Here is a 26,815-nt window from a genome sequence, read left to right as displayed (position 1 = left end):
CAGGCTTTGTTATCCAGAGCGAGAAAGTGCTTCTGAGGCTGCAAGACCTGACTGTATTATTTATTTTTGTAGTAGTAACAGTATCAGGAGGGGAGGAAAAGGAATAGCAAATTCCTTTCCAAATGGCCACAGGGAAATCATGAGGAATGTTTCCTGTCAGAAGCCTCAATAGTAGGAGACAAATTATTTTAGAAAGTCTAAAAAACAAGGAGTAGTAGAGAAATAATGTGAATACAGATTTCATATTAGGGATGTTTGAAGCCATCTATTTCCTGATTAATTTGGCAAGAAGTAGGAATATGTGAGGGACTTTTGTTTTTGTTTTTATTTTCTTAGAAAGACAGGGTGTTTGGGGAACCCCGTCTGGGATACATGGAGCAGGTTTATTGGCAGGCCTCTCAGGGAAAGCACTGTCTCTTTTTGCCATTGGGCAACAGAAGGACCATATACGGAAATAATATCCTAAACCTGCCTGGAAGTGTCACAGAGATGGCATCACACAGCTAATTTATATATGGCTCCTTGGCAAGATTTTAAGCACAATATTTTATACTCAAATAGGTGTGTACACAGCAGAGCTATATGACAGCTATGTGACACCTATACAAGATGCTATATGGACCTATATGGTGGATGAGATACATCCCACTCTGACTATAATATATACGGGACGCTGGCTTCCAACGATCTTCTTGTCCTTCAATAGAATGCTGATGTGATTTTGAATCTTTTAGATTTTGAATCTTTTAGAAGGGTTAATTTTACATACAGACAGTAAACAACCTGCGAATTGATGTCTAGGATCCAAGGAAGGCATCCTCCATCATTTCACATACTCTGATGGATGCTTCGAAATCCTATCATCAAAACATCTGCCGTTAAAACTAAGGTTGTGATCCGAGTTCAAATACTTACAGCCCTGAAGGCTATCAGTCACACATTGGTATGAAAAACCTAAGAGCAGATGTTGGTGGGAAGTGGGCAAAGGAAGAAACAAAGGGGGAAAGAGGTCTGTAGCTTAGGGAGGTTGGAGTCTTTCTCAGTAAATTCCGCTGAGTTCCTGGCTGTGACTCAAGATGACTCTAATCCCAACATATTAAAAGGACAAGATCAACAATTTCTTGCTAATGGACAGGCTGAATGACCTGATAAAACCATCATAGTTCAATTTTAGATCACTAGATACATGGTTTTTGCTAAGATGAGTAACTGAGTGAATGAATGAATGAAGGAATGAACCAGTGAATGAATCTTGCTTGATCCATGGATGAACCACAATGAAAGAGGAATTTTGCTGAAAGAAGCAGGAGATGAGGGCTAAAATATGTGGCTTCTCTTGCCTCTACTCTTTTAGCTTTCTTCAATCTTCCTAGCCACAGTTGTTCCAAATACAATTAAAAAATAAAGTTAAAAGGTGGTTCTTTAATTTCAATAGACCAAAACCTAAGGTATTGGGATCACAAAATAATGTTGCCTGGGCTATATTATGTATCTTCCATCTATATGGCAACTCATATTATCCAAAACCCTTAATGCACTCTGGTACATAAATTTATTTGACTTTCACAAGTATATGAGCAATTCTTGTCTCTGTTTTATAGCTCAAGTATGTGACACCCACACAAGGTGTGTGATTTGCTGGAGATAATATATGTGGATGTTTGGCAATGGTGCCGTCTCTAGAACAAAGACCCTATCTATCCTAGACAAGATCCCATTCAACCATACTTTGGGACCAATGTTTTACGAAGATCTAATTCCCCAGGGCACTCACTTGGAAACTGGAGAAAGCCTCTGGAGCTGGTTTATGTTAAGAGCAAAGAGAGCTAGGAAAACAGCTCAGGGGCCCAGGTAATCAGAGACCCTTTGTTACCTGAGTTGGGGTGGCAGCTTGAACCTGTTACGCACATCATCGAAGCGGTTGCCCAGGTAAGGGGTGTCCACCGTCACAAATATGGCCTTATACCCCATCCGCTCAGCCCGCCGCACTAGCTGCTTGGTGACCTCACGGTCCTTGTAAATGTACAGCTGCAGCCAGCGAAGCGCCTCAGGACCAGCCTCTGCCACTTCTTCAATTGAGGAGGTGGCCCAGGTACTCAGCATCATGCCGGTTCCCAGTGACCTGCAAGCTGAGGGAGAAAGGGCAAGATCAAGGCAAGCCTGGCATTTTCCCCACGACAAAGCCTTCGGGTTGTGGTTCATGGGGTAAAGACAACTACATGGGTAATTTGGCAATAAGAAATCAAGTCTTTAAAAATATAGAAATTTGTATTCCTTCTACACTTTGTGAATTGATCCTGAAAACAAAAATGAGTCAAATAGCCAAAGATATGCTATAGATAAGGATGAAAAAATTGTGAACAACCTGAATGTCCAACCTTAGGGGGTTGGATAAATTGTAGTTCATATGTGAAATGACATGTACACACCATTTAAAGGTAATATTTTTGTGTTGGTTAATTTTATGTGCCAACTCGGCTAGGCATGGTACCCAGATGTTTGCTCAAATACGTCTGGATGTTGCTATGAAGATATTTTTTAGAGAAGATTAGCATTTAAATCAGCAGACTTCGAGTAAGGCAGATTATTCTGTATAGTGTGGATGGCAGATTATTCTCAACCCAATCAGTTGAAGGCCTTAAGGAAAAGACTGACCTTCCCTGAGGAAGAGGGAATTCTGTCAGCAGGCCGCCTTGAGACTTGAACAGCAGCATCAGCTCTTCCCTATCTACATCCTGCCAGCTTATCCTGCAGATTTTGGACTTTCCAGCCTCCACAATTCCATGAACCAATTTCTTAAATCTCTCTCTATATACCTATAGATAGATATAGATACAGATATATGTTCCTCTTTCTCGTTATAGATATATATAGATATGTATCTGGAGGTATACATATGTATCTACATATCTAGAGAGAAAGAAATCTTACTATTACAATCATAAAAGAATATTTATGAACATAGAAAGATGCTCAAGGTATATTAAGAAAGCAAAAAAGGCTACAAAATGACATGTATAATGTGATTCCACATTTATACAAATGTGATTATTGGTATGTGAACCTAAACAAATGAATTGCTAATGATACGCGGGAGAATTATGGGTGAATTTAATTTTTTTCTTTCTTTTAAATTTTTATCTTTTAAAATTTTGTTAAAAGTGTATTCTATCATTTATGCTGTCTTTTTAACTTTTATAAAATACATACACTAGACATCCCAAGTAGACAGCAGTTACCTCACATCCTTTTGAGCAAGATGTCAAAAAATGAGCAAATAAATGAAAAATTAGATAAATTCATCTAACCAATTGTCTTAGAGAACTTGAAAGAATGTGGGTAGTAGGCTTTCCTCCAAAAATAGATAGTAAAATTGGGGTTAGGGTTAGTGGAGGAGAAAAGGATACAATGCTTAAATGCCATATACCAAACACGCTAAGAGATAAATGATAACTAGATAAAACTGACTATATGACCTCAGGTCATTGGATTTCTCTGCGTGCCCACCCTATGCCAAATGGGAGTAAATGTAGTTGTCCAAGTGACACTCAGGGTGATGAGGAGAATCAAGTGACATGCTGTTCAGAAAGCTACTTTGGGAGGTTAAAAAGCTTCCATGCTCCTCAAACTTTAGCAGACAGCCAAATCCCCTGGCGCATTTGTGAACATGCAGACTGTGAAAACACACTCCCAGAGTTTCTGATTCAGGGGGTCCAAGATGGGGCCCAAGAATTTGTCTTTCTATCCAGCTCCCAGGTGATTCCGATGCTGCTGGTCCTGGACCACATGTTTACATTTAAATAGTAGCATTATCATTTGATAGTGAAGCTCTAAAGTCAGCTAGTAATAAAATAGACTTTATTTTGGATAAATGCTACTTTTTCTATGCCTTTGAAGGTGTTTTTCATCCCTGTCCTTCAGGTCACAGGCCAGATAAAAAAGATAGGAGCTGGAGATGATCTTGTCAATGGGTCACTAATTTGTTCCCTCCCAGTGTTCCTCTGAGAATTTCTCTACTAGGGACTCATGGGTTGCAAAATATTGTCCAACAAACCACATTTGATTCAGTAATAACACATATGAACATCTGGACCATTGTTTGATTTTCATTAAGATTTGTAAATACGGAAAATAGCTCCAGGCCGTTCATGCTGTTTGACAGGAACACCAGGGGACATTGTTTGCTCGGGTTGGAATCCCCTAACCATCAATTTACTACAAAGAAAATACGTCCTGAAAAGGATGTGGCCTAACAATGATCACACAGAGATGGACAGCAGAATGAGATGCAAACCCAGCATGTCTGACCACTCCCCTAAGGCAGTAACCTTTCCAGAACTCCAAGAAGCCCTGGCACCAAGCATAAATAAATGTACTTCCCCAATTCTTCAGGGCTGTGACACTTGAAGGAGCAGGTTTGCTACATCCCTAAGGGATGCCACCACACCCACAGCTCTAGGAAGGCGTGGAAATTTGGAAACCAGAGGGTATGGTCTGCCACATACTATAGGTGCAGAGTGTGGCTGCACAAAAGGATCCAGCCAGGAGGACTGCTCAGATGATAAGGCACCTTCTTGTAGTTTACACAAAGGTATCATGTGGGTAAGCAGGAGATCTGCCAGGAAGGATTAAAATCCTCAAAAAGATCTCCTTGAATTCATAAGAAATCCCTACAGACATTCCACACAGATTGCTGAAATGCTACAAACCAGTGTACCAATAACATCTACTTCACCTAAACCAACAGAATTGCAGGAGGTGTCCACCCTCACAAACATTTTGTCCAAATCACTTGAGCAATGCATGTCCAGAGGGAAGGAGGGCCAGTCCATGCCATCTACGTCCTGAGTCTACCAGCTCTGATACTAATGTCTCCAGCTGTTACTGGTGCTCAGTATTTACTTTCCAGTGATTAAATCATACAGGGCTGAAATTTTGAATCAGAGCCCCCCCAAATTCTAAATTACCATTGTTTCCAGTTGAAGGCATTTAATAACTCATTATTTGGTGATTTCATGAATTTACTCCAGCAGTCTCCTGGATACATGGGTAATATCATAGTCTGTGCTGACATATTATGAGTTGAGGCTAAGATATTACTCCCAGGTGAGAACAGGTGCAAAACTTAGAAGGCTCCAGGCTTCTTGGAAAGTATATTACTGATCACCATGATCCCCATTCACTTGTGATTATTTGCTGGAATAAAGGAAAATTAGTGATGCATTGCATCCAATGTTTTCAGCACACTTTATGTTAGAATGAGGTATGGGAGCCTGGGGTTTTGCAAGGACCATTCAGAGAGAGAATCACAGATTTGCCCGGTTTCACTAAGGACAGATCTGAGATTAAGTTGGTATGACAATTCTGCTTCTTAAAATATCGAAATGTTTCCATTCGAATTGGTAAATAACCATGGCTCTGAAGTAAATCACCCACCTGAGTCCTTTCATGTGCCATCACTCCCTTCTCCCCAGAAGGAACCCCTGGACCCCTCCCAGCCAACAATCCAGCGATTTAAGGGTTAATGCTGGGCAGAGCTGAGGACATCCAGAATGTTGCTAGAGCACCAGAGACCAGCATCTGAGTATCTCTTCTCATTGGTCAAAGCCCTTTGCTGCACTGGTTGCTAAATATTTCAAACAGCACTTTTCCTGAGAGATAAAAATATACTCTTGTAGCTCACGTCACTCTTTTGGGGACAAAACTTACAATTTTTTAATTTTATAAAGGACCTAGCATAGTCAGATTTTGTTGAGAAATTCTGATCAAAATTATCCTTGAAAGTTCCTGAAAGCACAAATGTTTTTGATTCTGTTTTCTCTCCCCATTCATTTTTCACCATGAAACTCTGACCCCCTGCTCTCAAAAGCAGAAACTGTCAGATTTCACTTTACAAAGGACATGGGTCAGCTTGCATGGAGTCCTCTTCTCAACTTGTGGTGCAGTAACGGAGGAGTCGGATATATGTTGCATGTTTGTAACTCCTGGCAAAAAGGAAACCACCTTTGAGGTGGTACTACTATAAAGGCAAGGCCTGGCTCTTGTCCATGATGAAGGTCCCCAATGTTGATCCGAGTCTAGAAAATTTGGCTTCCGTATCCAGGAGGCTACACCATCAAGTAAACATTGATCCCTTATCACAGAACTCCATTTCCTTACTTTCCTTACTTCTACTCACCCCCTCTTTTACCATCCCTAAGACACATCTTCTTCAAGGATAGACACCTAAACTTTTAATGCTCTAGATGTAGTCTTGTCGTTGTCAGAGCTGTTGAGTCGATTCCAACTCCCAGCGCCCCATGTACGGCAGAGTGGAACCCTGTCCGGTGTTCTGTGCCATCCTCTCACCCTCCGCGCTGTATCAAACAATGCTCCACTGCTATTCATAGAGCTTTCATGGCCAATTTTTTCAGAAGTGGGTGGGCAGGTCTTTCTTCCTAGTCTGTCTTCGTCTTGAAGCTCCACTGATGCATGTCCAACATGGGTCACCCTGCTGGTGTTTGAAATACCAGTGTCATAGCTTTCAGCATCACAGCAACACGCAGCCACCAGCGTACAACAACTGACAGACCAGTGGTGTGGTTCCCTGACCCGGGAAGGAACAGGGGCCGCAGCAATGAGAGCGCCGAATCTTAATTAGTAAACCACCAGGGCTGGTTTAGATATAATTAGACTGTTTATATTTGACACTTTTTCCTCTTCTTTATTTAGAAGCAACAGTAATACATGATGCCATTGCTATAAGAAAAATGCATATCACTCACACACACACACGTGCACACAATCACTAAAAGAAACACTAGTAAGGTCTCAGGCATTGAAGCTGAAACATAAAGCCATGTATATAACCTGGGAGATAATGGCTGTATCTCAGAAAGACAACAGAATAAAACGGATTGAGAGTCAGAGGCCTGTGCTAGAGGCCTGGCCTTGCCATCCACAAGGCACATTTCATCTGCAAAGTAGCTCCAACCATAGCTGCTGCCCTTCCCACTTATAGCCCACTGGACAATGTTTGTGAACGTCTTCTGTGTAAACTTTAAGGCCGTGCCATTGTAAACGGTTAAATGAGAGAACATCTAACAATATTTGGAAAAAGAAGTCCTAGATAGCTTTTTAAATTTCATAATTTTGCCAAGGACCTGGATTTCTTAATATCATTATTCATTATCTTCTCCACACTCAGCTTTCCTCTGCAAGGGTTTTGCTGCTCAAGACACCCATCCCTCTTTCCCTTCCAGATCTAGTGTCAAATGCTCACTATCTGGAGGAAGAAAGCTCTTGAGAGAGAGGAGTTTTCTCCAGGCCAAGGCACTCTCTGCTAGATCCTATATAGGGAGAGGTGATCAAAGGAGATAATTCCTACATTCTCAGGGTGTACATCCCATTGAAAAGTCATGGACACGACAACAGCAAATAAGCCAGAAGATGCGACAAAAATATGCCTTTCCCCCGACCCCTGACCTGTCTACAGATCTCCACGGAGGGAACTTCAGCGTAGCACTAAGGGGCTGCCAGCATTTGTTTAGTCCAGTCATCAAACAACAATACACGGAAGAAAAGTTTTTTAAGTTCTCAGCACATTTTTTTGTTTCTATTTCATTTGCAATACCACTGTAAGTTCAGTAAGATGGAAATAAATGAGATTAATATCATTGCCTCCTATCACCCATAAGCCCTCCCCTGCCAAAATGGGCTGTGGGCTAGTGGAAAATGTTGCTGCATTCTGTTTAATAGAATAAAAGTTGTTCTCAAACCCACCTACAGTAAAGTTTCTTATTGGAGTTAAATCGCATGCCTGAGGGTGGGGAAATGCTACAAGGGTCTGCAATAAATCTGGCTTAACATCAAGTGTGGGTCTGCCTCCCCAAACCACCATTCAATGAAAGTTAACTCAATTTCCTACAGTATGGAACCTGTAATCAACTACTGAGGTTGACATCAACTCATATTAGACGTGAATGGAGTCACCTCTGGGGTTGATACAAATCCTAAATTCCCACATACAGTGATTTAAATAGAATGCTCAACTGTCTGGAACACTTAAAGGGCTAGAACAGGTAACCAGCTTTGCAAAACAGCACAAACTGGCAGAATCCTCTCTATGGCTAAAAATTGCAATTGTGCTTCTAGATTTTGGCAGGGTTTTGCTTGACATTAAGCCTTAATGAAAACTTTTACTTCTGGTCCAATCTGGATGTGGAAGAGAGAAGATAGGAGACCTGTTGGGGACTTGAGTTTTAGGGCACCACATACTAAGCTTACCCAGTCCCAATTTTTAATTGAAAACTGCTTTGTACACATCTCTCTTATTATCTAGAGTCTGCTTCTTACTTCCTGATCATTTCAGGCAATTGTCCTGAAATCAGCAGGCTCCCAGAAGATCTTAGAGGGTCTTCAGATGAGGGTGATAGTCACACTACATCCAATACTGTTTCACCTTTGAGGATTTAAACTACGCCTTTGGCTGGGAACCAGCAGGAACTCTCTTCCCAGGCTCTGTCCAGTGCTTCTCAAGCTTTGACGTGCATAGGACTCAAGCGGGGGATGTTGATAAAATTCGATTCTGACCCAGTAGTCTGGAGAGGGACCTGAGATTCAGCATTTCTGACAAGTTCCTCCTTGATATTCATGCTTTTGTTTTGAGGACTGTCCTTTGAGAACCATGAGGTAGATATTTTCTTTCACAAGGACTCATCCAAGTTAATGGGATATATCAGACGGCCTGAGTAAAGATAGGACCTTACAGAAAACAGGAGGGAGAAACTTATCAGTGGCAGTAGGGTGTACAGTGCTGGTGCGTTTCTTGCCAATTGCCAGTCACATCCTGTGATGAATCTTTCTTCTCCACTGGTGTCCCTCTGGAGAAGGCACAGGTACTTTTGCCACATTTTCTTATGCATTCATCTCTTACTAGCTTTAAAGTCAAGGAATTAAATTGTATTACAGTAACCATCCCCAGACCACTTAACCACTCTAAAATCTAGATTTTAGATTAGAAGCAAAAATAAACTACAAAATAAAAATAAAACCACAGAGGGGCTGGCCCCGTGGCCGAGTGGTTAAGTTCGCACGCTCCACTGCAGGCGGCCCAGTATTTCGTTGGTTCGAATCCTGGGCGCGGACATGGCACTGCTCATCAAACCACGCTGAGGCAGCGTCCCACATGCCACAACTAGAAGGACCCACAAAGAAGAATATACAACTATGTACCGGGGGGCTTTGGGGAGAAAAAGTAAAAAATAAAATCTTTAAAAAATAAATAAATAAATAAAATAAAATCACAGAAGATGAAGAAGAGAGACAGCTTACTTAAAGCTGAGAAGGCCAATTTACCAAATATAAAATAACTTCCAAATGTTTAATGTCAGGTCCAACAATCTTACACATATAAATAAGAAGCTGAATCATCAAGTAAAACTCAAGTTCGTCAAGTTAGGAGTGACAAGAGAGGGGACTATAACACATTTCAGAATGTTCATTCGCAGCTACTACCACAACAAAAACAAACAGGAAAATATAAAATATTAGCTATCAATGGGAGTCAATGTCTCTTATTCGGAACATTAATTCTTGTGAGACAAATCATATAGCCAGATTAGAGCAGAACAATTGAGCAATGTGCTACTTTGGGTCCAAATGATTTCTTTGAAAATAACTCTCCTTTATGGGAAAGGTGAGTTAAGTTTCCAAAATTATGTGTTTAAAGGAAAAGGGGTAATATGTTCAAAGGGCCTAAAGGTTTTTTTAAGTGCATTCGATTAAAAAGCTCCTGCAAAACTTAGTCATCAAAACAGCTGCACTGAAAATTTTGTTGAGAAAACGCATTTTGTCATCTGCACAGGAAGTCATTATGTAATGGGGAAAATATGCAGTGACAAAGTACCAAGCAGTTGTGTAGTTCTAAACTCAGTGTCTGACATATTGAAGTGTTTGCATAAATGTGCACCCTAACATCCATTGAGTGTGTCAGCCTTTCTTCGAACAGGAACTGTCATTAAACAGGTTTGTTAAAAACACAATTAACCTTATTGTATGAATGATTGAAGTTACCACTGAGATTTCTCAGAAAACGAATTTTCTGAACTAGTAATCTAAGAGAAGAATAAGACTTTCACTACAATTACGCTTGAAATACTTAGAAGCAGTCAAACAAACCTTAATTTACAATTTAGGGAACTTAACCAATTTAAACACTGCCAAGAAAGGCTAAGAAACCAGACTTCGTCTTTCCAGCGCTTTGGTGATGGCCCATTGCCTGAATTTGAGCAGTATAATCTTGAGAGAGCACACCGTCACTACACCTCTAGAACTCTTTTTTACTGTGAGGAAATATTTTCAAGGAACAGTTAGACCCAATGACATCTTAGCTCTCCTTTCCGTGGTTCCACTGTGTCTCTGGGGCAGAACTCCGCAACAGACTTAAACACTAGCTTTACTGTAATGATTCCCAGGTTATTATTCTGTCATCTTAGAGCATTGTCGGGTCCTGGCATAACTGGCAGACCACATGTGAAATGCCTTTTAAAGATGATTTCAAGGAGCCAACCCGGTGGTGTAGTGGTTAAGTTCTCATGCCTGCTTTGGCAGCCTGGGGTCGTGGGTTCTGATCCCTGGCATGGACCTAGCACCGCTCATCAAGCCACGCTGTGGTGGCATCCCACATAAAATAGAAGAAGATTGGCACAGATGTCAGCTCAGCAGCAATCTTCTTCAAGCAAAAAGAGAAAGATTGGTGACAGATATTAGCTCAGGGCCAATCTTCCTCACCAAAACATAAATAAAATAAAGATGATTTCAAGGAGTATCAAGTTTGCACACCACAACTTCAGTCAACCTTCCTCAGTTTAACAATCTCAGTGTCAAGATACACATACGAGCCTCTCCTTTTCACTGCCACACTTTAAATCATCAGGTATGCTAATAACTTGAGGAGAAGCAATCTCATGTTCTTAAGAAAGCTGCCCAATCACTTAAATTCTGGTGCCAAATCCTACCAATCATACCATTTAATGTTAGTCTTTAACATAGCTAGAGTTTAATTTGTTAATAGCTGTTTTTGATTAATGAAGTTTGTCTCATTTCAAAGTGATTTCAATGCTGAATCTATCATTTTTTGAAAATTTTTAGATACAAATTATACATTTTATATATATTCTACATCTATGTGTACATATATACATAAAGGAGGTCCATAATCTTTTATTATATATGTATGTATGTGTATGTGTATGAATATATATATGTAATGTGTGTGAGTGTGTATGCAGAAAGAACGTGTCCACTGACTTTTAATTGTTGGAAAAGAAGGTCCAAGACATCAAATTGAGCTGAAATAGATTGAAAATAAAGGTGAGAAAAGGTGTGAATTCATTTATTTTTTTTTTCACTACAATGATGCAAAGGTATTCCCTTCGAAATGTTTAACTGACGTAATTCAGACCAAGTTTTAGTGAACTGTCCTTTCTCCCTTATTCCTCCCTACTTTTGTTCCTCCTTAGTAAAAATGAATAAAATAATGGACAAAGACTGGGTCAGACTCTGGAGTGAAACAGATCTAGGGGCAAAGCCCAACTTAACCACTGACCAGCACTAGACTTTGGTCAAGGGCATCTTTCTCCACATCAAATGAGGAGATGATAAACGATAATCACCTTGCAGGTCTATTGTGAGGATTAATGATAGGGATGCAAAGTCCAGGCACCTGGTACATAAAAGGCGCTCACTTCAGAAAAAGTTTCATTTAAAGCAAATCTGGTGCTTTTCCTGGATTTAGGTAAAATTGAGAATAATGAGGATATTTTCCTCGTAGGTATGCTGAAATGTATATCTACTTGGTCACCTAGTACAACACATAAATATATAAATCAATAAAGCTTTCAAAAATACATCGTTTGGGTCTGGAGCAAAGGAAATGACAATTTTTCTTGCTGAATGGTCTTTCACTCAATGTTAAGGTTGATCACTTAATCTTGGAAAATCCAGAAAATTCAACAGCTAAAGCTCTCACCTACACCCTAATTCAGTTCTTTGGGGTCTGTATGGCTCTTTGTGTTACTCTGCAATCTGTTCCACCTGCACCTTAATAGGTGGTCAAGTCATAGCTGAGTCCCAAAACTTCACTTTGGAATGTTCTGGCCTTTTAGGCTCAAAAAGAAAGTGTTTAGATTTAATGGTTTTATGGCCCATCAAATCCTGTGTGGTAACCTCTAATTGCATCCAGGGACAGGAATTTCTTTTAAAATCTTTTTTTTTTTTTGACAGTTTAATAAGAATTTGCTAATACGCTGAGCATTCCTGGAACGCATTAGGTGGGTTTTGATTTTTCTCTATTTGAGGTCCCAGCACTCCCTCATGTGGCACTTGTCCACATAACAAGTCAGAAGCAAAAGGATAAATGAAGATTTAATCTTTGTTTTTCTCTTTCTTTTTGACTTCCCATGTTTAAGTGGAGCAAAAAGAGCTCATATAGCTCCATGGAGGATGAAATAAAAATTTATTACAACTACTCTACATAAAACCAGAGAGATTTCCATGATCATGTCCCAAAAGCCTCAGTGGTGTAGCAAGCATTTTGTTAATTGGTTCTTTGAGAAGTTAGAGATGCTCTACTTATCTTGCCAGCTGGAAATTTAACCTCATGAGACTACCTCTTTTATATGCTATTAGCATTTATGTTTATTACTGCTATTTCCTTCAATGTGTTAAATATTTATGGAAATGATTCTGTGTTCATCTCTGAAGATTATATGAAGGACAAAACTTAAAAATCAAAAACCAATCTAATAGAGTTTCAAATGGATGTGGTGTTATATGTAGAGGCAATTATATGACTTCTTATATATTATAACAATTGTCAATTACTAAAGTGTTAACTAAATCATCTACCACAGTAAATCTCTTATTCATAACACAATGCCTGGCAAACTGCTCTCCACTCAGTGTTTCCCAGTTATTTTCCTTCTATCTTAAAAGAGAAGAGTCTTAGGAGTTTTAATTTTTGTTTGTTTAAAATTCAAGCCCATTTATTTATGCTCCTGAATTTTTTACAAAGGTCATATTTCCTAATGAGTTTCATATTCTGTGGCTTATTCCATCTTCTCAAAACTATAGGGATAAAACTATAAAAACATAGAACGTTTTCAATTAATATTCCCAGGACTGTAGCATAGAGCTTGCCTTAGCATTCTTGCTGTAGTTAATGACATTTGGAAATATCAGTAACTGACCAGGATATTATAGACAGCACCGTGTAAGTGATTAATAACCTTGAGCAAGGTATTTAACCTCTCCAAGCCTCAGTTTCCACAACCACAGGAGTTGGAGAAAGATCCTTAGGGCTTTGGGCTCACATATTTTAAGATGGTAGTAAGGGATAGACGGGTTAATACATTTAAATTGACTGGTACACATTCATTACTAAATAAATATCGGTTATCATCATTCTGCACATGACTTTGAAGTATAGCATTTTAAATTTGTCTAGCATTAATTAAACACCTATTTGTGTTTTCGGCAAGATCCAGAGATAAATACATATGTGCTTGCTCTCCGTTATCCCAAGAATGCAGCTATGACACATGAACATCAAATGCACAGATGCTCACTCCACCATCCATGGCCTCCAGGGCTGGCACAGAAGGCAGAAGGTAGAGGAAGGAGGTGAGATTTGAGAAATAGAAGGAAGGGCAGTTCTCTACTTTGAGTGGTCTCTCTTTTTGGATCTGATAGAATTTTAAACAGGGATAAAACCATTTATTTATATACTGAAAAAAAAAATTGTAAAGATCATCCAGCCCTGTTGGGAACTTTCTCATTTTGGTTTTTGAGGGTTCTCATTGTGGAAGAATTTTTTCTTTGTTTTTGTCTTAGCAGAAGAACTCTTTCTTTAAAGAACTATTCTTTTGAACCCCAAAATGCAACACAAGTAGCTGCAGCCTCAATGGCACATCTAACTTCCCCAATCCTTGGGAAGAACCCCAGCCTCCTTGGGACGTGGTAAGCAAACCACCAGTCCTACTTAAGCAGCTCACTTTATCAATGAGGAAATGTAATCCTAGAGAGTGAAAATGACCTGCCACAAGACGTGAAATGAGTTAGTGGTGAATTTCCACATAAATCAGATGTCCCAGCCGGACAGCCCAGGGGACAGTTGGAGCCCACAAAAGTATTTGCTTTGGCCTACACATTGTTGCCCCAAACAGTGTTTTAAAGAATTTTGATTTATTTGCCAACATTTAAAACCAGGAGATTGCACATAAAAATCAAGATTTCTGGCTTCTCTTAAAATTTTGGAAGATTTGGCACCCCTGAATCCACACTCCCTTGGGGCGATAGCTAGCTGGCTCCAAGACATGGCTGCCTCCTTTCCATGGAACCTGCAATCTCAGGTTTGCTACAGTCTCCACCTCTCAGTTTGCATTGTTCTTTTCTTAACTTCATCTCTCTTTGGACATTTACATTACCAACCTGGCCTTTAAAGCCATTTTTTGAGGTTCCTGCATAAAGGTGAAAACAAAAGTATCTTTAGCAAAGTAAAAAGAGCAATTTTCCTTCCCACTAAGATGTAAACAGAGTGTACTTTTCTGAAAGTGAGATTTGATGTGTGGAAGAGAAATATTTAGGGACTTGGACTCTGAGGGGCAAATAAAAAGTGTGCCCCGTTTTGGGAAGCTTTTCCTAGCATTTATCTCGTGTGATCCTCACAAGAACCTCTAGAGGTAAGAGTTCGTATTCAGCTGGGGTGCCAGGTATAGTAGAGAAGTATCCAGGATACTCAGTTACAAATGGTTTGTTGTTTACCTGATCAAGTATAACTGGCTCCCTGTATTTTATTTGCAACTCTCTACTCATTGCCATTTTGAAAATGAAGAAAGAGTATCTCTATTGGTCAGTCTACAAACACACAGCCACGTAAAAAAATAGAGCTGTGTGGTTGGGCTGAGTTCATACCAGGGATGTATCTCATAGTGGTGAGAAGAAAAGCCAAAGGTCTCTTGAAGCAGGGTTCTGTGAAAAAGTGTGAAAACCAACTGGGAAGGTGAAACTGTGGTACTATGGCAACTTCCAGAACTTTCTGGATGCCCATTCTAAGTACTCAGACCAGCCCATTCCCTGGGGATTTGAATGGCCCTCACCTACTCTTACTGATCAGGCTGATAGGGACACTTTCTCCAGAGAGGACTGCTAACTAACCCCTGTCCTCTGAACTTGGCCCCAACTTCTCCTTCTAGCTAGGGCCCAAGGACCTAGAAACAGGAGACTTTGATTAGGGGTCCAGAAAATTAGGAGGATGGGGAAGAAAATTCCACCACAACAATTTCCGTAGATTTCACAAAGTCCCAAAGGATCAAGCTGTCTTGAAAGGATTTCCATCTTTTGAAAGGATAGAGTAAACCAAATATCAGCTGCATAATTCCCATGTCAATTTTCTGAGCTTTTAGAAAAGAAAGCAATCTCTACCAAATATGAATGTTCTTACATTCTTACTTAAATTTGCCTGGGGCTATATGTAACCTTCAGTTAGCTATTGTCTTGGTTCACATTCTTCCAGAAGCCAACAATAAGACAGAGATATGAGCACAAGTTTTTTATTTGGGAATGATCTCAGAGTGAGTGGAAGGAGCAGAAAAGTGAGAGAGGGATGGGAAGGCAGTCAGTGAAGGGTGTGCCCATGGGAAGGTAACAGGGACTCAATTCCATTGGGAAACACAGGGCAACGGTGTTAAAAAATGCTTCAGTTACTCTAATCAAAGAGAGTATTTATCCACCAACACCTGTATCATTGGCTGAGGGGTCCCCTCTCACTCACACATATCCAACCCACTGTTGGGTATGTGTGAGTGAGCTTCTGTCAGCTTCTGTTGCTAGAGAAAATGTCAGGCAAAAAGTTGTGGGATCTGATAGAAATGTTGAGTAACACCGGAATATATCCTGAGCACCAATAGCATCTGCTCCAGGCACACCTCCCTTCCTTCCACATAACTTATCCATCCTACAACCGAAACATACCAACCAAGGAATGCTCCTGGGTATGGGCTGGTCACCATCGACTTTCAGGATTAATCTAAGTATTAAATAGACCATCCATCCATAGGTGGTACTTGGAACATAGAAGTAAACCTTAAGAATGTTGAAATCCTTGAGGAAGGTTTCTACTGTGAATCAAGAATATAAATTTTGATGTCACTGCCCTCACAGGGACCTGACCCTAGATCTTAGATTCTAGAAGGTCGTGGTGCAAGCTCTCATTGCCAGTTCCTCTGTGTCCTCAGTGTCACCACCCTCTCTCCATTCTGCCTGTTCCACCTTATCCAAATGTCTATCAAGCATGTCACTTTCCTGGGGGGGGGGCCTGTTTTGCATGTCCCTAAAGTGATAATTACTTTTAGGGGATTGTAATGGACAGATGAATGGGCTTCCCCTTATGACATTTTCTGAGATTTTCTAGAAAATAAAAGCAGTACAAGGTGGTTAGGAGCCAAGACTTAAAGCCAGACTGCCAAGGTCTGAATCTCATCTCTATCATTTATGAGTTGCGTGACGCTGGGCAAGTTATCCACCTCTGTGTGCTTCAGCCTCTCATGTGTGAAATGGACTTAAGAATAGAACCTACTTCTTTGGGCAGCTCTCAGGATTCAATGCTTTAACACTTGTAATATGCTTAGAATAGTCCCAAAATACTATTCTAAGCATTTGGTAAATGAATCTAAAGCAAAAAGACTTCACTAGGTATTTAATAAAACCTCGTGGTTAGTGCTGACGGGAAATATCTTGGATCAAATAGTCCTGCCTGGGCTATCAAACTACAGTTTCTAAGCAAACTTTCTTCTCCTCTTTCTTTCCACCCCACCTCCACCAAAAATAAGGAGCACCGATCTTGGAACCTTCAGAAGTGAGGTAGAGAGTAAGTCCTGTCATTTACTAGTTACAAAAACCTGCTTGCTCTGGAACTCTAGCCCTTTTCCCACAAAACAGGGACAGAGACACCTGTCAAATATCAAATAAAGCAATATATATAACAATAACTTGCAGGCTCCAGGGTGTTTCACCAAGTGAGCTCTGCTTACTGCCTTCTTTTACTTCCTCCCCTTCATTTCCATTCTCTTCTGGGCCCCTTCTCCATTTTTCTCTCCTCTTTTAAATTTAGTTTTAATTGTTCCCTTCTTACAAAATAATTGAAATGGAATTTTATAAGTATGGACCAAAGACAAGAAGAATATAAAGTTAGAAGTACTTCCATCACTCATACATAAACACTTATAAAATGTAGTCTGCATTCTTTGTCCTTAAAAATAATTGTATGTTAGGACCCTACTATCGTTTGTAACTGCTTTTTAAAATATAATATATTGTAACATCTTTCCATACCATTATACTCTTTCTATGATATGATTTTTTAAAATTTTATCCCATATTTCATGCACCCTATTTTTGGCAAGCAATCTTCAATTATGGGACATTTGGGTGTTTTTTTCCCCAATCTTTCTCCTATTAAAAATAACAAAGGCATGAAAACTCTTGCAGAAAGGTCGTTCCTCAAAATCATAGTTACTTCCTTGGAATTCCTAGAAGAGAATTTACAGCATCACATGGAATCCACATTTTTAAAGCTTTAATACGCAGTGCCAAATCATTTTCTAGAAAGATTATTCTACTTTACACTCTTTCTACCAGTATTTGAAAATGAACATTTCCTTCTAACCTCATGACACTGTATAATCTTAAAATAACAATTGATATTTAGAAAATAAAATATATAGTTATAATTCACATTTATTTAATAATTAGTGAAACTGAACACTTTTCATATGTTTCTTGGTCATTTAGGTTTCTATTTGTGAATTTCCTATTTATATCTTTTTGCGCTTACATCTTTTTATCTACTTTGTGCTGTATGTTATTTAATTATTCAAATATAAGAGTTCTTCACACAGAAAGGACATTTGTAGTCTCATACTTTTTCAATTTTCTTAGGTTACCATTTGCTTTCATTTTTTTAATAGAAATTTGACAGCAGGGATGTTTCATATTTTTATGTGGATGTGTTTGCCTTGTCTTAGTGGATATTGTCTACAGCATGCTTGGGAAGTACTGTCTTATCCCAACTTTAAATAGACAGATACCCATTTAGTATTTCCTTTTTTTTCTTATCCCTACCCATATTTCAGGATTACCATAGACAAATGGCTGGGCCCCAAGGCTACTTATGTGTGTGTGGTCCTGGAGCTAAGGAAGCCCAGGCTCTGACCTGTCTGTCCAGCACCACCTTACTGCGTCATGCTGATGTCCCTGGCAGAATTCTGTGGAAGACATTTCAGGGAGGGAAGTGAATGCATTACAAGATCCTTAATTCTTAGAACTACAATGCTTTACAATAGCATTTAGTTCCTTTCTTTGAGCCTGAATTCCCTGCCCCGCTAAGAATCAAAAACAGTCAGATAGAATTCAGAATCAAATTTTATATGAGTTTCTGAAGCATAATGTTGGGAGATTTATCATTGCACATGCCCTTCCAACTGTTCACAGTTGCTAGGGGATTGGAAAGTCAATAAATTAGCCGTAATAAGGAATGTCTTTACATCATATTTGAATTTCTCATCACTCTCTCCTAAGGCAGTTAGAAATGCTCTATTGGGAATATAACCCATTTGTCAAAACTAATCATGGTCCAAAACCATGGCAGAAAACACAACCAACCAGGTCACTGCATTTGCTCTTTCTCTGTGAGAATCACATGGATTTTGGGAAGCAGGAAAGGCTTTGAAATACGGTAGCCACAAGGTTGAACCCCATCTCTTCTACTACTTAGCTGTATGGCCTTGGGTGAGGTAACTTCTCTGACTTCCATTTACTGAGATGTTGATATTAATACTCATGATATAACTAAAAGCTATTGAGAAAGTACTCTGTGCCAGGCACCGTTTTAAGCACTTTATATGTGTGACCGTTTAATCTTCACAGTAACCCAAGAAGGTAGGTACGAATTTTATCCCCATTTTACAGCTAATGAAACTGTAGCACAAAGAGCATCTTGCCCAGAGTCAAGCAGCTAGAAAATAAAGAAGCAGGGTGTGCAAGAACAGGCATTTTGATGGCAGAGTCAATGAGCTTAACTTTTGTGAGTGCAAAAACACCCAGAGAAGGGTTGGCTTGTTGGCTTCATGCATACAGAGAAAGGAGTCACTAAATGTTAGCTGTCTTCTGTCCCTTTGGGTGAGAACCTTGTTCCTACCTCGCACGGTTGCAAGCTCCCCATCGACATGAGCCATACACTGCATGGCGGTAGCCCCAACGCATATGGGCATGCTGACTGTCTGCCCCAAAACAGAAGTCGACAAGTCTACTTCAGCAACATTCCGGAGCATCCGTGGATACAGCTTCCATCTAGAATTGTTTTTAAAGAAAGGTTTCAGAATTTCAAAAGTATAACCAAAGCTTTGACATTATGCTTTAGCAAAAAAGAGAGACAATATTCTTGAATTTTCCCCATCAAGCAAATTACTTTACAAGCCTAAAGGAAAGGGGACAATTTTAATGTTGGTTAAGATGGAAAGTTAGCAATAAGATAATAATGAATTTATCAAGCCATTGTTCTTAGTAAGGTATAATTAACATATAGTAGAATTCACCCATTCGAGTTTACAGTTTTGTGAGCTTTGACAAATGCACAGTCATGTAACTGCCAAGACAATCAAGATCTAGAATAGTTCAACCATCCTGAAAAACTTCTTCATTGCTTTTGTAGTAAATCCCTCCCCAATCAATTCCCTAACAACCACTGACATATTTGTTTTGTCCCTATAACTTTACTTCACAAGAATATCGTATAAATGGAATCATATCGTATGTAGCCTTTTGAGTCTGGCTTCTTTAACTGGTGGTAATCATTTGAGATTCCTCCATGTTGCTGCATGTATCAATAGTTTGTCCCTTGTGTTTGATGAATAGTATTCGATTGTATGGAGGTACCACAGTTTGTTTATCCATTTCTCAGCTAAGAGACATTTGAAATGGTTCCAGTTTGGAGCAATTATAAATAAAACCACTATAAACATTCACTTAAACGTTTTTGTGTGAACATAGCTTTCATTTCACTTCTCCAAGCCATTTTGAAGATGCTATACAAAGGCAGAGAAGTTAGATTATAGTTTTAAACGATATGCTATGTCTACTTTATCTTTTTATTAATAACAGACAGTAGCTTCAGGCAATTACTTTTAAAATGATAATGTAGTTTCTTCAAAACCCTTAATGTGAATTCTGTATCCATTGAAAAATGATGAGGGAAGATAATGTTTTTGTTGTTTAATTGATCATTTTCCTCAAAAATGTTGTTGGGCAGAGACTGGAGTTTTCGGCTTAAAAAATTTTTGACTCTTGAATATTATTTTAGAAGACTTTTTCTCCAATTCTTCTGTGTAGCAATGAAAATTACCAATAAACCAAGAACCAAAACTTCACTAGTAAAATTTACAGGAGGATTAGTTCTCTTTCCTCTCAGCAAAATTTATATCATCCTATTTGTTCAGGATTATTTTTCTCCTCATTAGTAACTGATTAAAACTGAAGAAATTGAGTCCTATTTTTAGCGAGCACTAAGGCAATCGCGTGTGTGGAGACACACTTATGTACCTAACCAGCATTCAACTTTCATTACCTAGATTTAACTCTGCTTCCAGAAAGATCAAGATTTTTAGTTAATACAGTAAAGTGTGATTTAGTGATGGAGTAACCAAAATAAATCAACTCTCCAAAGTCTTAATTGAAGCCTACTTCCTGTAGCGGAAGAAGAAATTCTGCCTTCATGTTGCTTTGTGGAATAACTAAGGGTCTGTAATCTAACCCTTCCACATATAATAAAGTAAAAATGTCCAGCCCCTGAAAAGCATAATAAAGAAGTTTTACTGTACGATTCCTCTGCAATTCCTTTGAACATCGTAATTGTCATTATTTTCTGACACACCACATGCTCTGCTGCTGGAAGTCTTTTCTTCTCGACTGACCCTCACAGCATGATTCTTTGATCTCTGTTTTGAAAGGGAAGAGGCAGAAGCCTTGAAGAGAGTTTTTATTACCAATCATCTCTAAGTGTGCTATTAGAATGAGAGAAAAAGATTTTAATGGCAGCCGTTGGCGTGCTGGCCTTGAAAGGCATTAATATTTACTTAGAGCTGGAGAAACAATGGAAACTTTTATGAAGAGCACACACAGAGCTGCGGGGCATCAGCTCTGCGTGTGCCTGTGTGTGCCTGTGTGTGCATGTGTGTGTCTATGAGGCAGAAGGGACATTTTTAATGTCCAATTCCCATTTATAGAGCAAGGCTCAATCTATCTCCAGGCAGTAGCTTTACGCTTGTCCACATGGTGGCGCAGTCACTTTAATAACGGTGTATTCCGGCTTCCCCGTACACATTAGCTTCTGTTCTGGGCAGGACAGCACAGAGACTCATCAACCAATGCACAAAACACTTCTATTCGCACAAAAGCAATTTCTACGCAAAAATTAGATGAGATTAATGGAGTGGGAAATGTATGTTCTCTAAAAAGTCCTCCACATTTTGATATTTCCCGAAAAGCAATTACAACTCACCTTGTCGGATACTTCCAATAGCTTTCCAAGCCCCACCAGACCCTACCCCCAATTAGAGTAATTTTTCCACAATCTTACATAAAATAGTAGCTGACTATAACCTTGGACTGTGCTCTTATGGGACCTCCACTTTGGAAAAAGGATATCAAGATTGACAAAACAATTGAACCGATTGAATAATAAACCTTTTTCAAAGGGTGGAAAATGAAGACATCCGAGTAAAGGAAGTGGGGTAAAGGTGGGGATCCTTTAACAGGGCTTTTGATCCACACTTCACATCCAACAAGGGCCTCAAATTTAATTCATCAAAAAAAAATCAGGTGATATACACACTCCCCAAGAGGGGACCCCTCTGTTGAAGAAAGACACTCACACATCATTCAGCTTAAAAGCCGTGTGCTGTTACTGAATCTCACCAACTGGACACAGTGAATTAATGTTTTATAAGTCCTGCAGTATGATCATATTGCATTCCAATTTCCCCACATTAATTTGTTTACTCAAAGTATTTAAAATATATGTATATATAGATGTAATAGGTATATATGTATACGAAATATACCATAATTTTTGTAATCTTTCTTTACCACCATTCATTTATAATACTATGAGATCTTTCGAACATTTAACTGGATCACTATTAGCCTCTGAGGCACCCTCATAAAGGAAGAAGGAGGGCAAGAATTTAAGTCCGAAGAAAATATAGCATGGTAAGCATATTGAAATTAGTCAAACCATTTTTTGAAGGCTTTGGTGTGTAGATAGGTTTCAAGAAGGCCCATGAACCTCCTGAAATTGTGTGTGGTTGTGTGTGTGTGCAGGTGTGTGTGGAGGTTTGTCAACAGTTTGGATAAAGAAGCCACAGCTTTGAGGTTCAAGATGGAGCGAGGAGGAAGATGGAGGAAGAGGAAGAGGAGGAGAAGAGAAGAGAGCTGGGCTATGAAATCTCTTTCCACGTGAATCTTCAGAAATGAGAGACAATTACAGTGGCTGCTTTTCCTAATGCAAGAGCAAAAAGCAGCTTACCTCCTGTCGTGCAAACTAGCTGAATGATTCCGTGCCATTTACACCTATGAGAAGAGGACTGAAAATGTCACTGGTGAGTTTATATTGCTTCTCAAATATTAAAGTGAGAGAGTGATATCACTTTTATCATGTTATCTAAAAGAAACCACACAAGCTTCCGTGTCAATAGGTGAAGCCTTTCAACAGGAATGAGAAGAGCTTCATTTTCTAATATCATCAGGACTTTTAAACGCCCAAATCGTAGAATTATTTTCCACCCATGATAATTTCCCTAGAAGCCACAAATTCAGGAAAACCATGATTGAGATGGATACATTGAATTCGTGTGTAAGGAAACCAAACAGTACTCTTTTTCAAGTGAACTCCAATCAGGTCAGGCCATGCAAAATGTAGCAAGCTGACGTTGGCTCTGTTCTTGTCATATTTACAAAAGGAAATTATGTTCTTCATTGTGGCTCCATCTGTTTTACCTTATTTGTCCTTTTGTGTTTCATTTTATTTTATTTTTTGGCCACAATCATATTAGAGTCTACCCAGAAATATCTCCAAGCAGCTGCTGTGTCACCTGAGTGAGCCGTGTGCCCAGAACTCCAAAATGTGGTTGTCAGAGCTGAGTGCACAGAGATAAAACCTGTCACTGTGAATGACCTTTGGTGGTACTTGTGGGAGGCGGAGGTGTATAAATTTCCTAAATGTCTGAAATACCCTGACATTGTGTCACAACAGGTTATGTGAGGTTTGGTTGTTTTGCAGTCTTCATTTGAATCAGAGTGAGAGATTTCATCCCATCAATGCAAACCACCGCAACCAGGGCAGAAAATCTATTCTTAGTTCCAAGTGATCACCTCGATGATACAGGGTGAGGAACAAAGGGTCACCCAGAAAGTTTCACAGGAAAAGAAGAATTGAGATGGTAGATAGGCAACAGCCCCTAATGTTTGTTGCAATAAAAACTCAAGTGGTTGATAAATGGCATCAGCCATCCTCCAGAGAAGGTTGATTAATCCATGTTTTTCTCCCCCTTTAAAGCAGAACAAAAGAGAAAGATCACGGGTCATGGAAAAGGTGGCATTGTCAACGCATTCTCCTTGTCTGTGTCCTATCCCTAAGTTACGCAGTACATGCATAGGCTGCAATTACTCACTGGAATACCATGTAATTCACATAAGCCATGAGGCACTTTTCCTGTTCACAGCTTGGAGTCAGCACTGTCTTCTATGGCTCACAAAGTTTCTAGAATTTCTAGGGTCGCTGAAGTGATCCATCTGTTTTGCTGCACCCCTTTGCTCCCTCTTTGAGGCCTCCACTGGGCCAATTATTTTGGGCACATTTTGCATCAGTTGATCCCACCAGCATTTTGGAGGACAAAAGCCAATATGCATTGATTGGAATATAAGCTCCTGTGGATGGGAACTTTCTCATCACTCTATCTTCAGCATGTAGTACAGAGTCTAGCCCATAGAAATGCCAAGTAAGTGTAAGTTAATTAACTAACTAGCGTGGGGTAAAGGGGGTTAAAGGGTGAGTGCGGAAGGCTGTATATAAATGGATTGGGTGGTCACCTGAGCATTGTGACTTAAGGAAGGCAAAGAGACACCAACTCTATAAGCCTGTCAAGGGCCTGAAATTTCCTTGGTTAAAATGATCTATTTGGGTTAAAGTGTTATTTTCAGGAGATTACTAATAGACAAACTCTATTACCTGGTGAACAGAGTTGATATGCGCCCAAAAAGGGGCATCTTCCAAGAGCAGAAAACTTTGAAGGGGCCCAAAATGTTAAATAATGATTGGAAAAGATCATACAGAATTTTAAGCCCCTCCACTCTTAGCCAACTTTTCCTTTCCTGTGGCTCTTCCAGCATTTTTTGATCTCATTTGGGTTCCAGGCAAGATTGAGGCAAAGGCAAGGCTTGAAGAAGTTTGGAGGCGGCCCCACCCTTCACCTCATTCTCAGGCTCCTGCGGGTGAGTCGGTGCTGCTTGCCAGGGAGCACCTTGGCTAAAATGATTTCATTTCCCCTAATTTACACACAGAAAAGTGATTTTGAGAGATTTTGCTCCAGACTAAAGAAGACATCAAGAAGGAGAGCAGGTTCTTTCCCCTGAAAATTTTCTGCCTTTTTTCTCTAATTTATCACTATTAGTGAGCCTCTACACCATTCATTGGCTTTACTAAGGGCTGTAATGTAAGATGGATACACTTAAAACAGCATAGTATATTGAAGACTCTCCTCCCCTCCTTCAGCGAATAAACTATTTTTGTAACTGCTGAGAAAATAACACTCCTTTAAAGTTATTGTTTCTTGTTTTTATTACAAACAGAAAACATAAACCATGACACCCACCATCTCGTGCTTTGAAATATGAAAGTCAAGGGAAAACTGATTTGACAGAAAAAAGAAGGACTTTGGAGGAGAGATGAAACAGCAAAATTGAAAGATTAATGTTATGTAGACAAATTGAAATCTAAAGTGAACCTTTAGACTACAGTAATCAAAATGAATGGTAACAGAAAACCAGCAGGATGGGAATCCTGGAGGCAACAATCCAATGTGGTCAACCAGATAAGATGGCTGTCTTGCATTTAATGCTGTTTCCTACCCCATGAACGTACACCCTCACTGTCATACTCAGAGAAAAAGAAAATGGAGTCATCAGAATTTATCACTATTTTTATAGGTAGTTAAATTAATTATCCACATAATTCCGAGTGAGGAAAATTAGGGTTGGCTTTTCCAGTCAATTGTTCACGATCCTCAGGCTTGGAATATTTTTAAACAATTTAAAAGCCCAAGATTTCTCACAGCGCCAAAAATTCTCCCCTCTCTATTAAGCTCGTATCTAGACAAATAATTCCACATCATCAATATTAAAACTAGGAGATCTTATTTTGGTAGAATGTCTTTGTGTAAGTTTAAAACATGATTTAAAAATTGTTTTTCTTACCTGGAAAATGCTGCCACATTATCAGCCAAAGTTTCCTCATCATTCGCTCCAGACCTATAATAGTCATATATCGACTTTCGCAGTACTGATTTAGCATGTTGTTCATAATCGTTGATACAAACAAGCCGGGTGAACATTTTCACAGGTTAGTGCAACTCCAGGTTTTGGGGGGTATTTTTTCCTGCATTGTTTTCTACATCCTGACAATTCTGTTACTTGTCAATTATTAATAGACCTTTTCCAAAGTTCAGATTTAGTTCTCTGTTGCTTACATTAATTAAGCAAACATAGACTTAGACTTTGAAATTTCGTTTGCGGCTGTCTGCCAAAGAACAGCTGCACCTAAGCCGCAAGCCCTCCTTACAAGGCGACAGGAGGGGTTAGTTGTCTGTCACATTAAAAAGGCAGAGGAATGAGTCAAAAATTAAGGTCTTAGAGGAGGAACTGCATGAAAGTGCTTTGACTCAGTTCTGTTCAAGGCTGCTTCTTCCACACAGTATGGACTTTGCTCTTCGCTTGGTACCCAGGACGGGCTCCACCCTCATTTTTCATCCACATTTGGATCATACACATATCACATGAAAAAGAGCTTATGCAATGAGTGGGGCATCCAGTAAACACGGGGGGTCTACACAATATGAACGTCAGCCAATCGTAAACATTTGGCTTTAATAAGGAGCATTAAGGCCAAATTGACAGCTAATTCTTAAAGAGTCTTGTCTAGCTCTAGAGAGGATGTAGGGAGGTGGCGTTCCAAAAGACCTTGTGGACTCAGTCTAAAATTTCTCTCAGTCATGAGGAACCTGAGAAAGATCTGTACCAGTAACACATGATTCAGAAAGCAAGGCTTTGATATCAGCCAGACCTGGGTTTCAGGCTAGAAGCCTCCACTTAAAGCCACTCATCAGCCGTTCAGCAGCTAAATTCCAACTGCCTACATCTGTATGAGAATTTTCCCTTGAACTTGGAGCCTGCTTTTCCATCCACATGGCATACTAAAGTGCTATGAAATCAATGTCTCCAGGAACAGCCCTCAACCAAAGATTTAAGGGAGTTGGTGCATAAATACCCCAAATCCCTCACTCCTCTGGTGGCTAAACCCTGGGTGTGTGTTCCATACTGCAGGCTTCAGTTGCCCACACTGTTAGCTGGCTGATAACCCACCCTGTGTTGGCTGCCTTCCCTTCCAATCTCACTTCCCTACCCCTTAATTTAATCAAAAAGTTTTATGCTATTAGGATTGGTATTGAAT

General features: G+C 39.6%; 1 protein-coding gene across 2 annotated transcripts in view; it reads right to left on the bottom strand.

Annotated features, from left to right (window-relative positions):
* The window catches only part of HAO1 (hydroxyacid oxidase 1), a 50,683-nt gene extending 24,620 nt beyond the window's left edge, over nucleotides 1–26,063 (bottom strand). The window contains exons 1-3 of one of the 2 annotated variants that reach the window (XM_008537627.2): nucleotides 25,564–26,063; nucleotides 19,235–19,386; nucleotides 1,874–2,129 (exon numbers count right to left, since the gene is read on the bottom strand). In XM_008537627.2, coding sequence (XP_008535849.2) covers nucleotides 1,874–2,129; nucleotides 19,235–19,386; nucleotides 25,564–25,700 — 545 coding nt within the window. In that variant the 5' untranslated portion in view covers nucleotides 25,701–26,063. The remainder of the gene's footprint in view (nucleotides 1–1,873; nucleotides 2,130–19,234; nucleotides 19,387–25,563) is intronic. The other variant, XM_070587883.1, reaches the window with a different exon arrangement.
* Nucleotides 26,064–26,815: the final 752 nt, after the last annotated feature.

This window comes from Equus przewalskii, chromosome 21 (assembly GCF_037783145.1).
Source record: "Equus przewalskii isolate Varuska chromosome 21, EquPr2, whole genome shotgun sequence".
In the NCBI taxonomy this organism is placed as follows: domain Eukaryota; kingdom Metazoa; phylum Chordata; class Mammalia; order Perissodactyla; family Equidae; genus Equus; species Equus przewalskii.
This window is presented reverse-complemented; position numbering and strand designations above follow the sequence as displayed.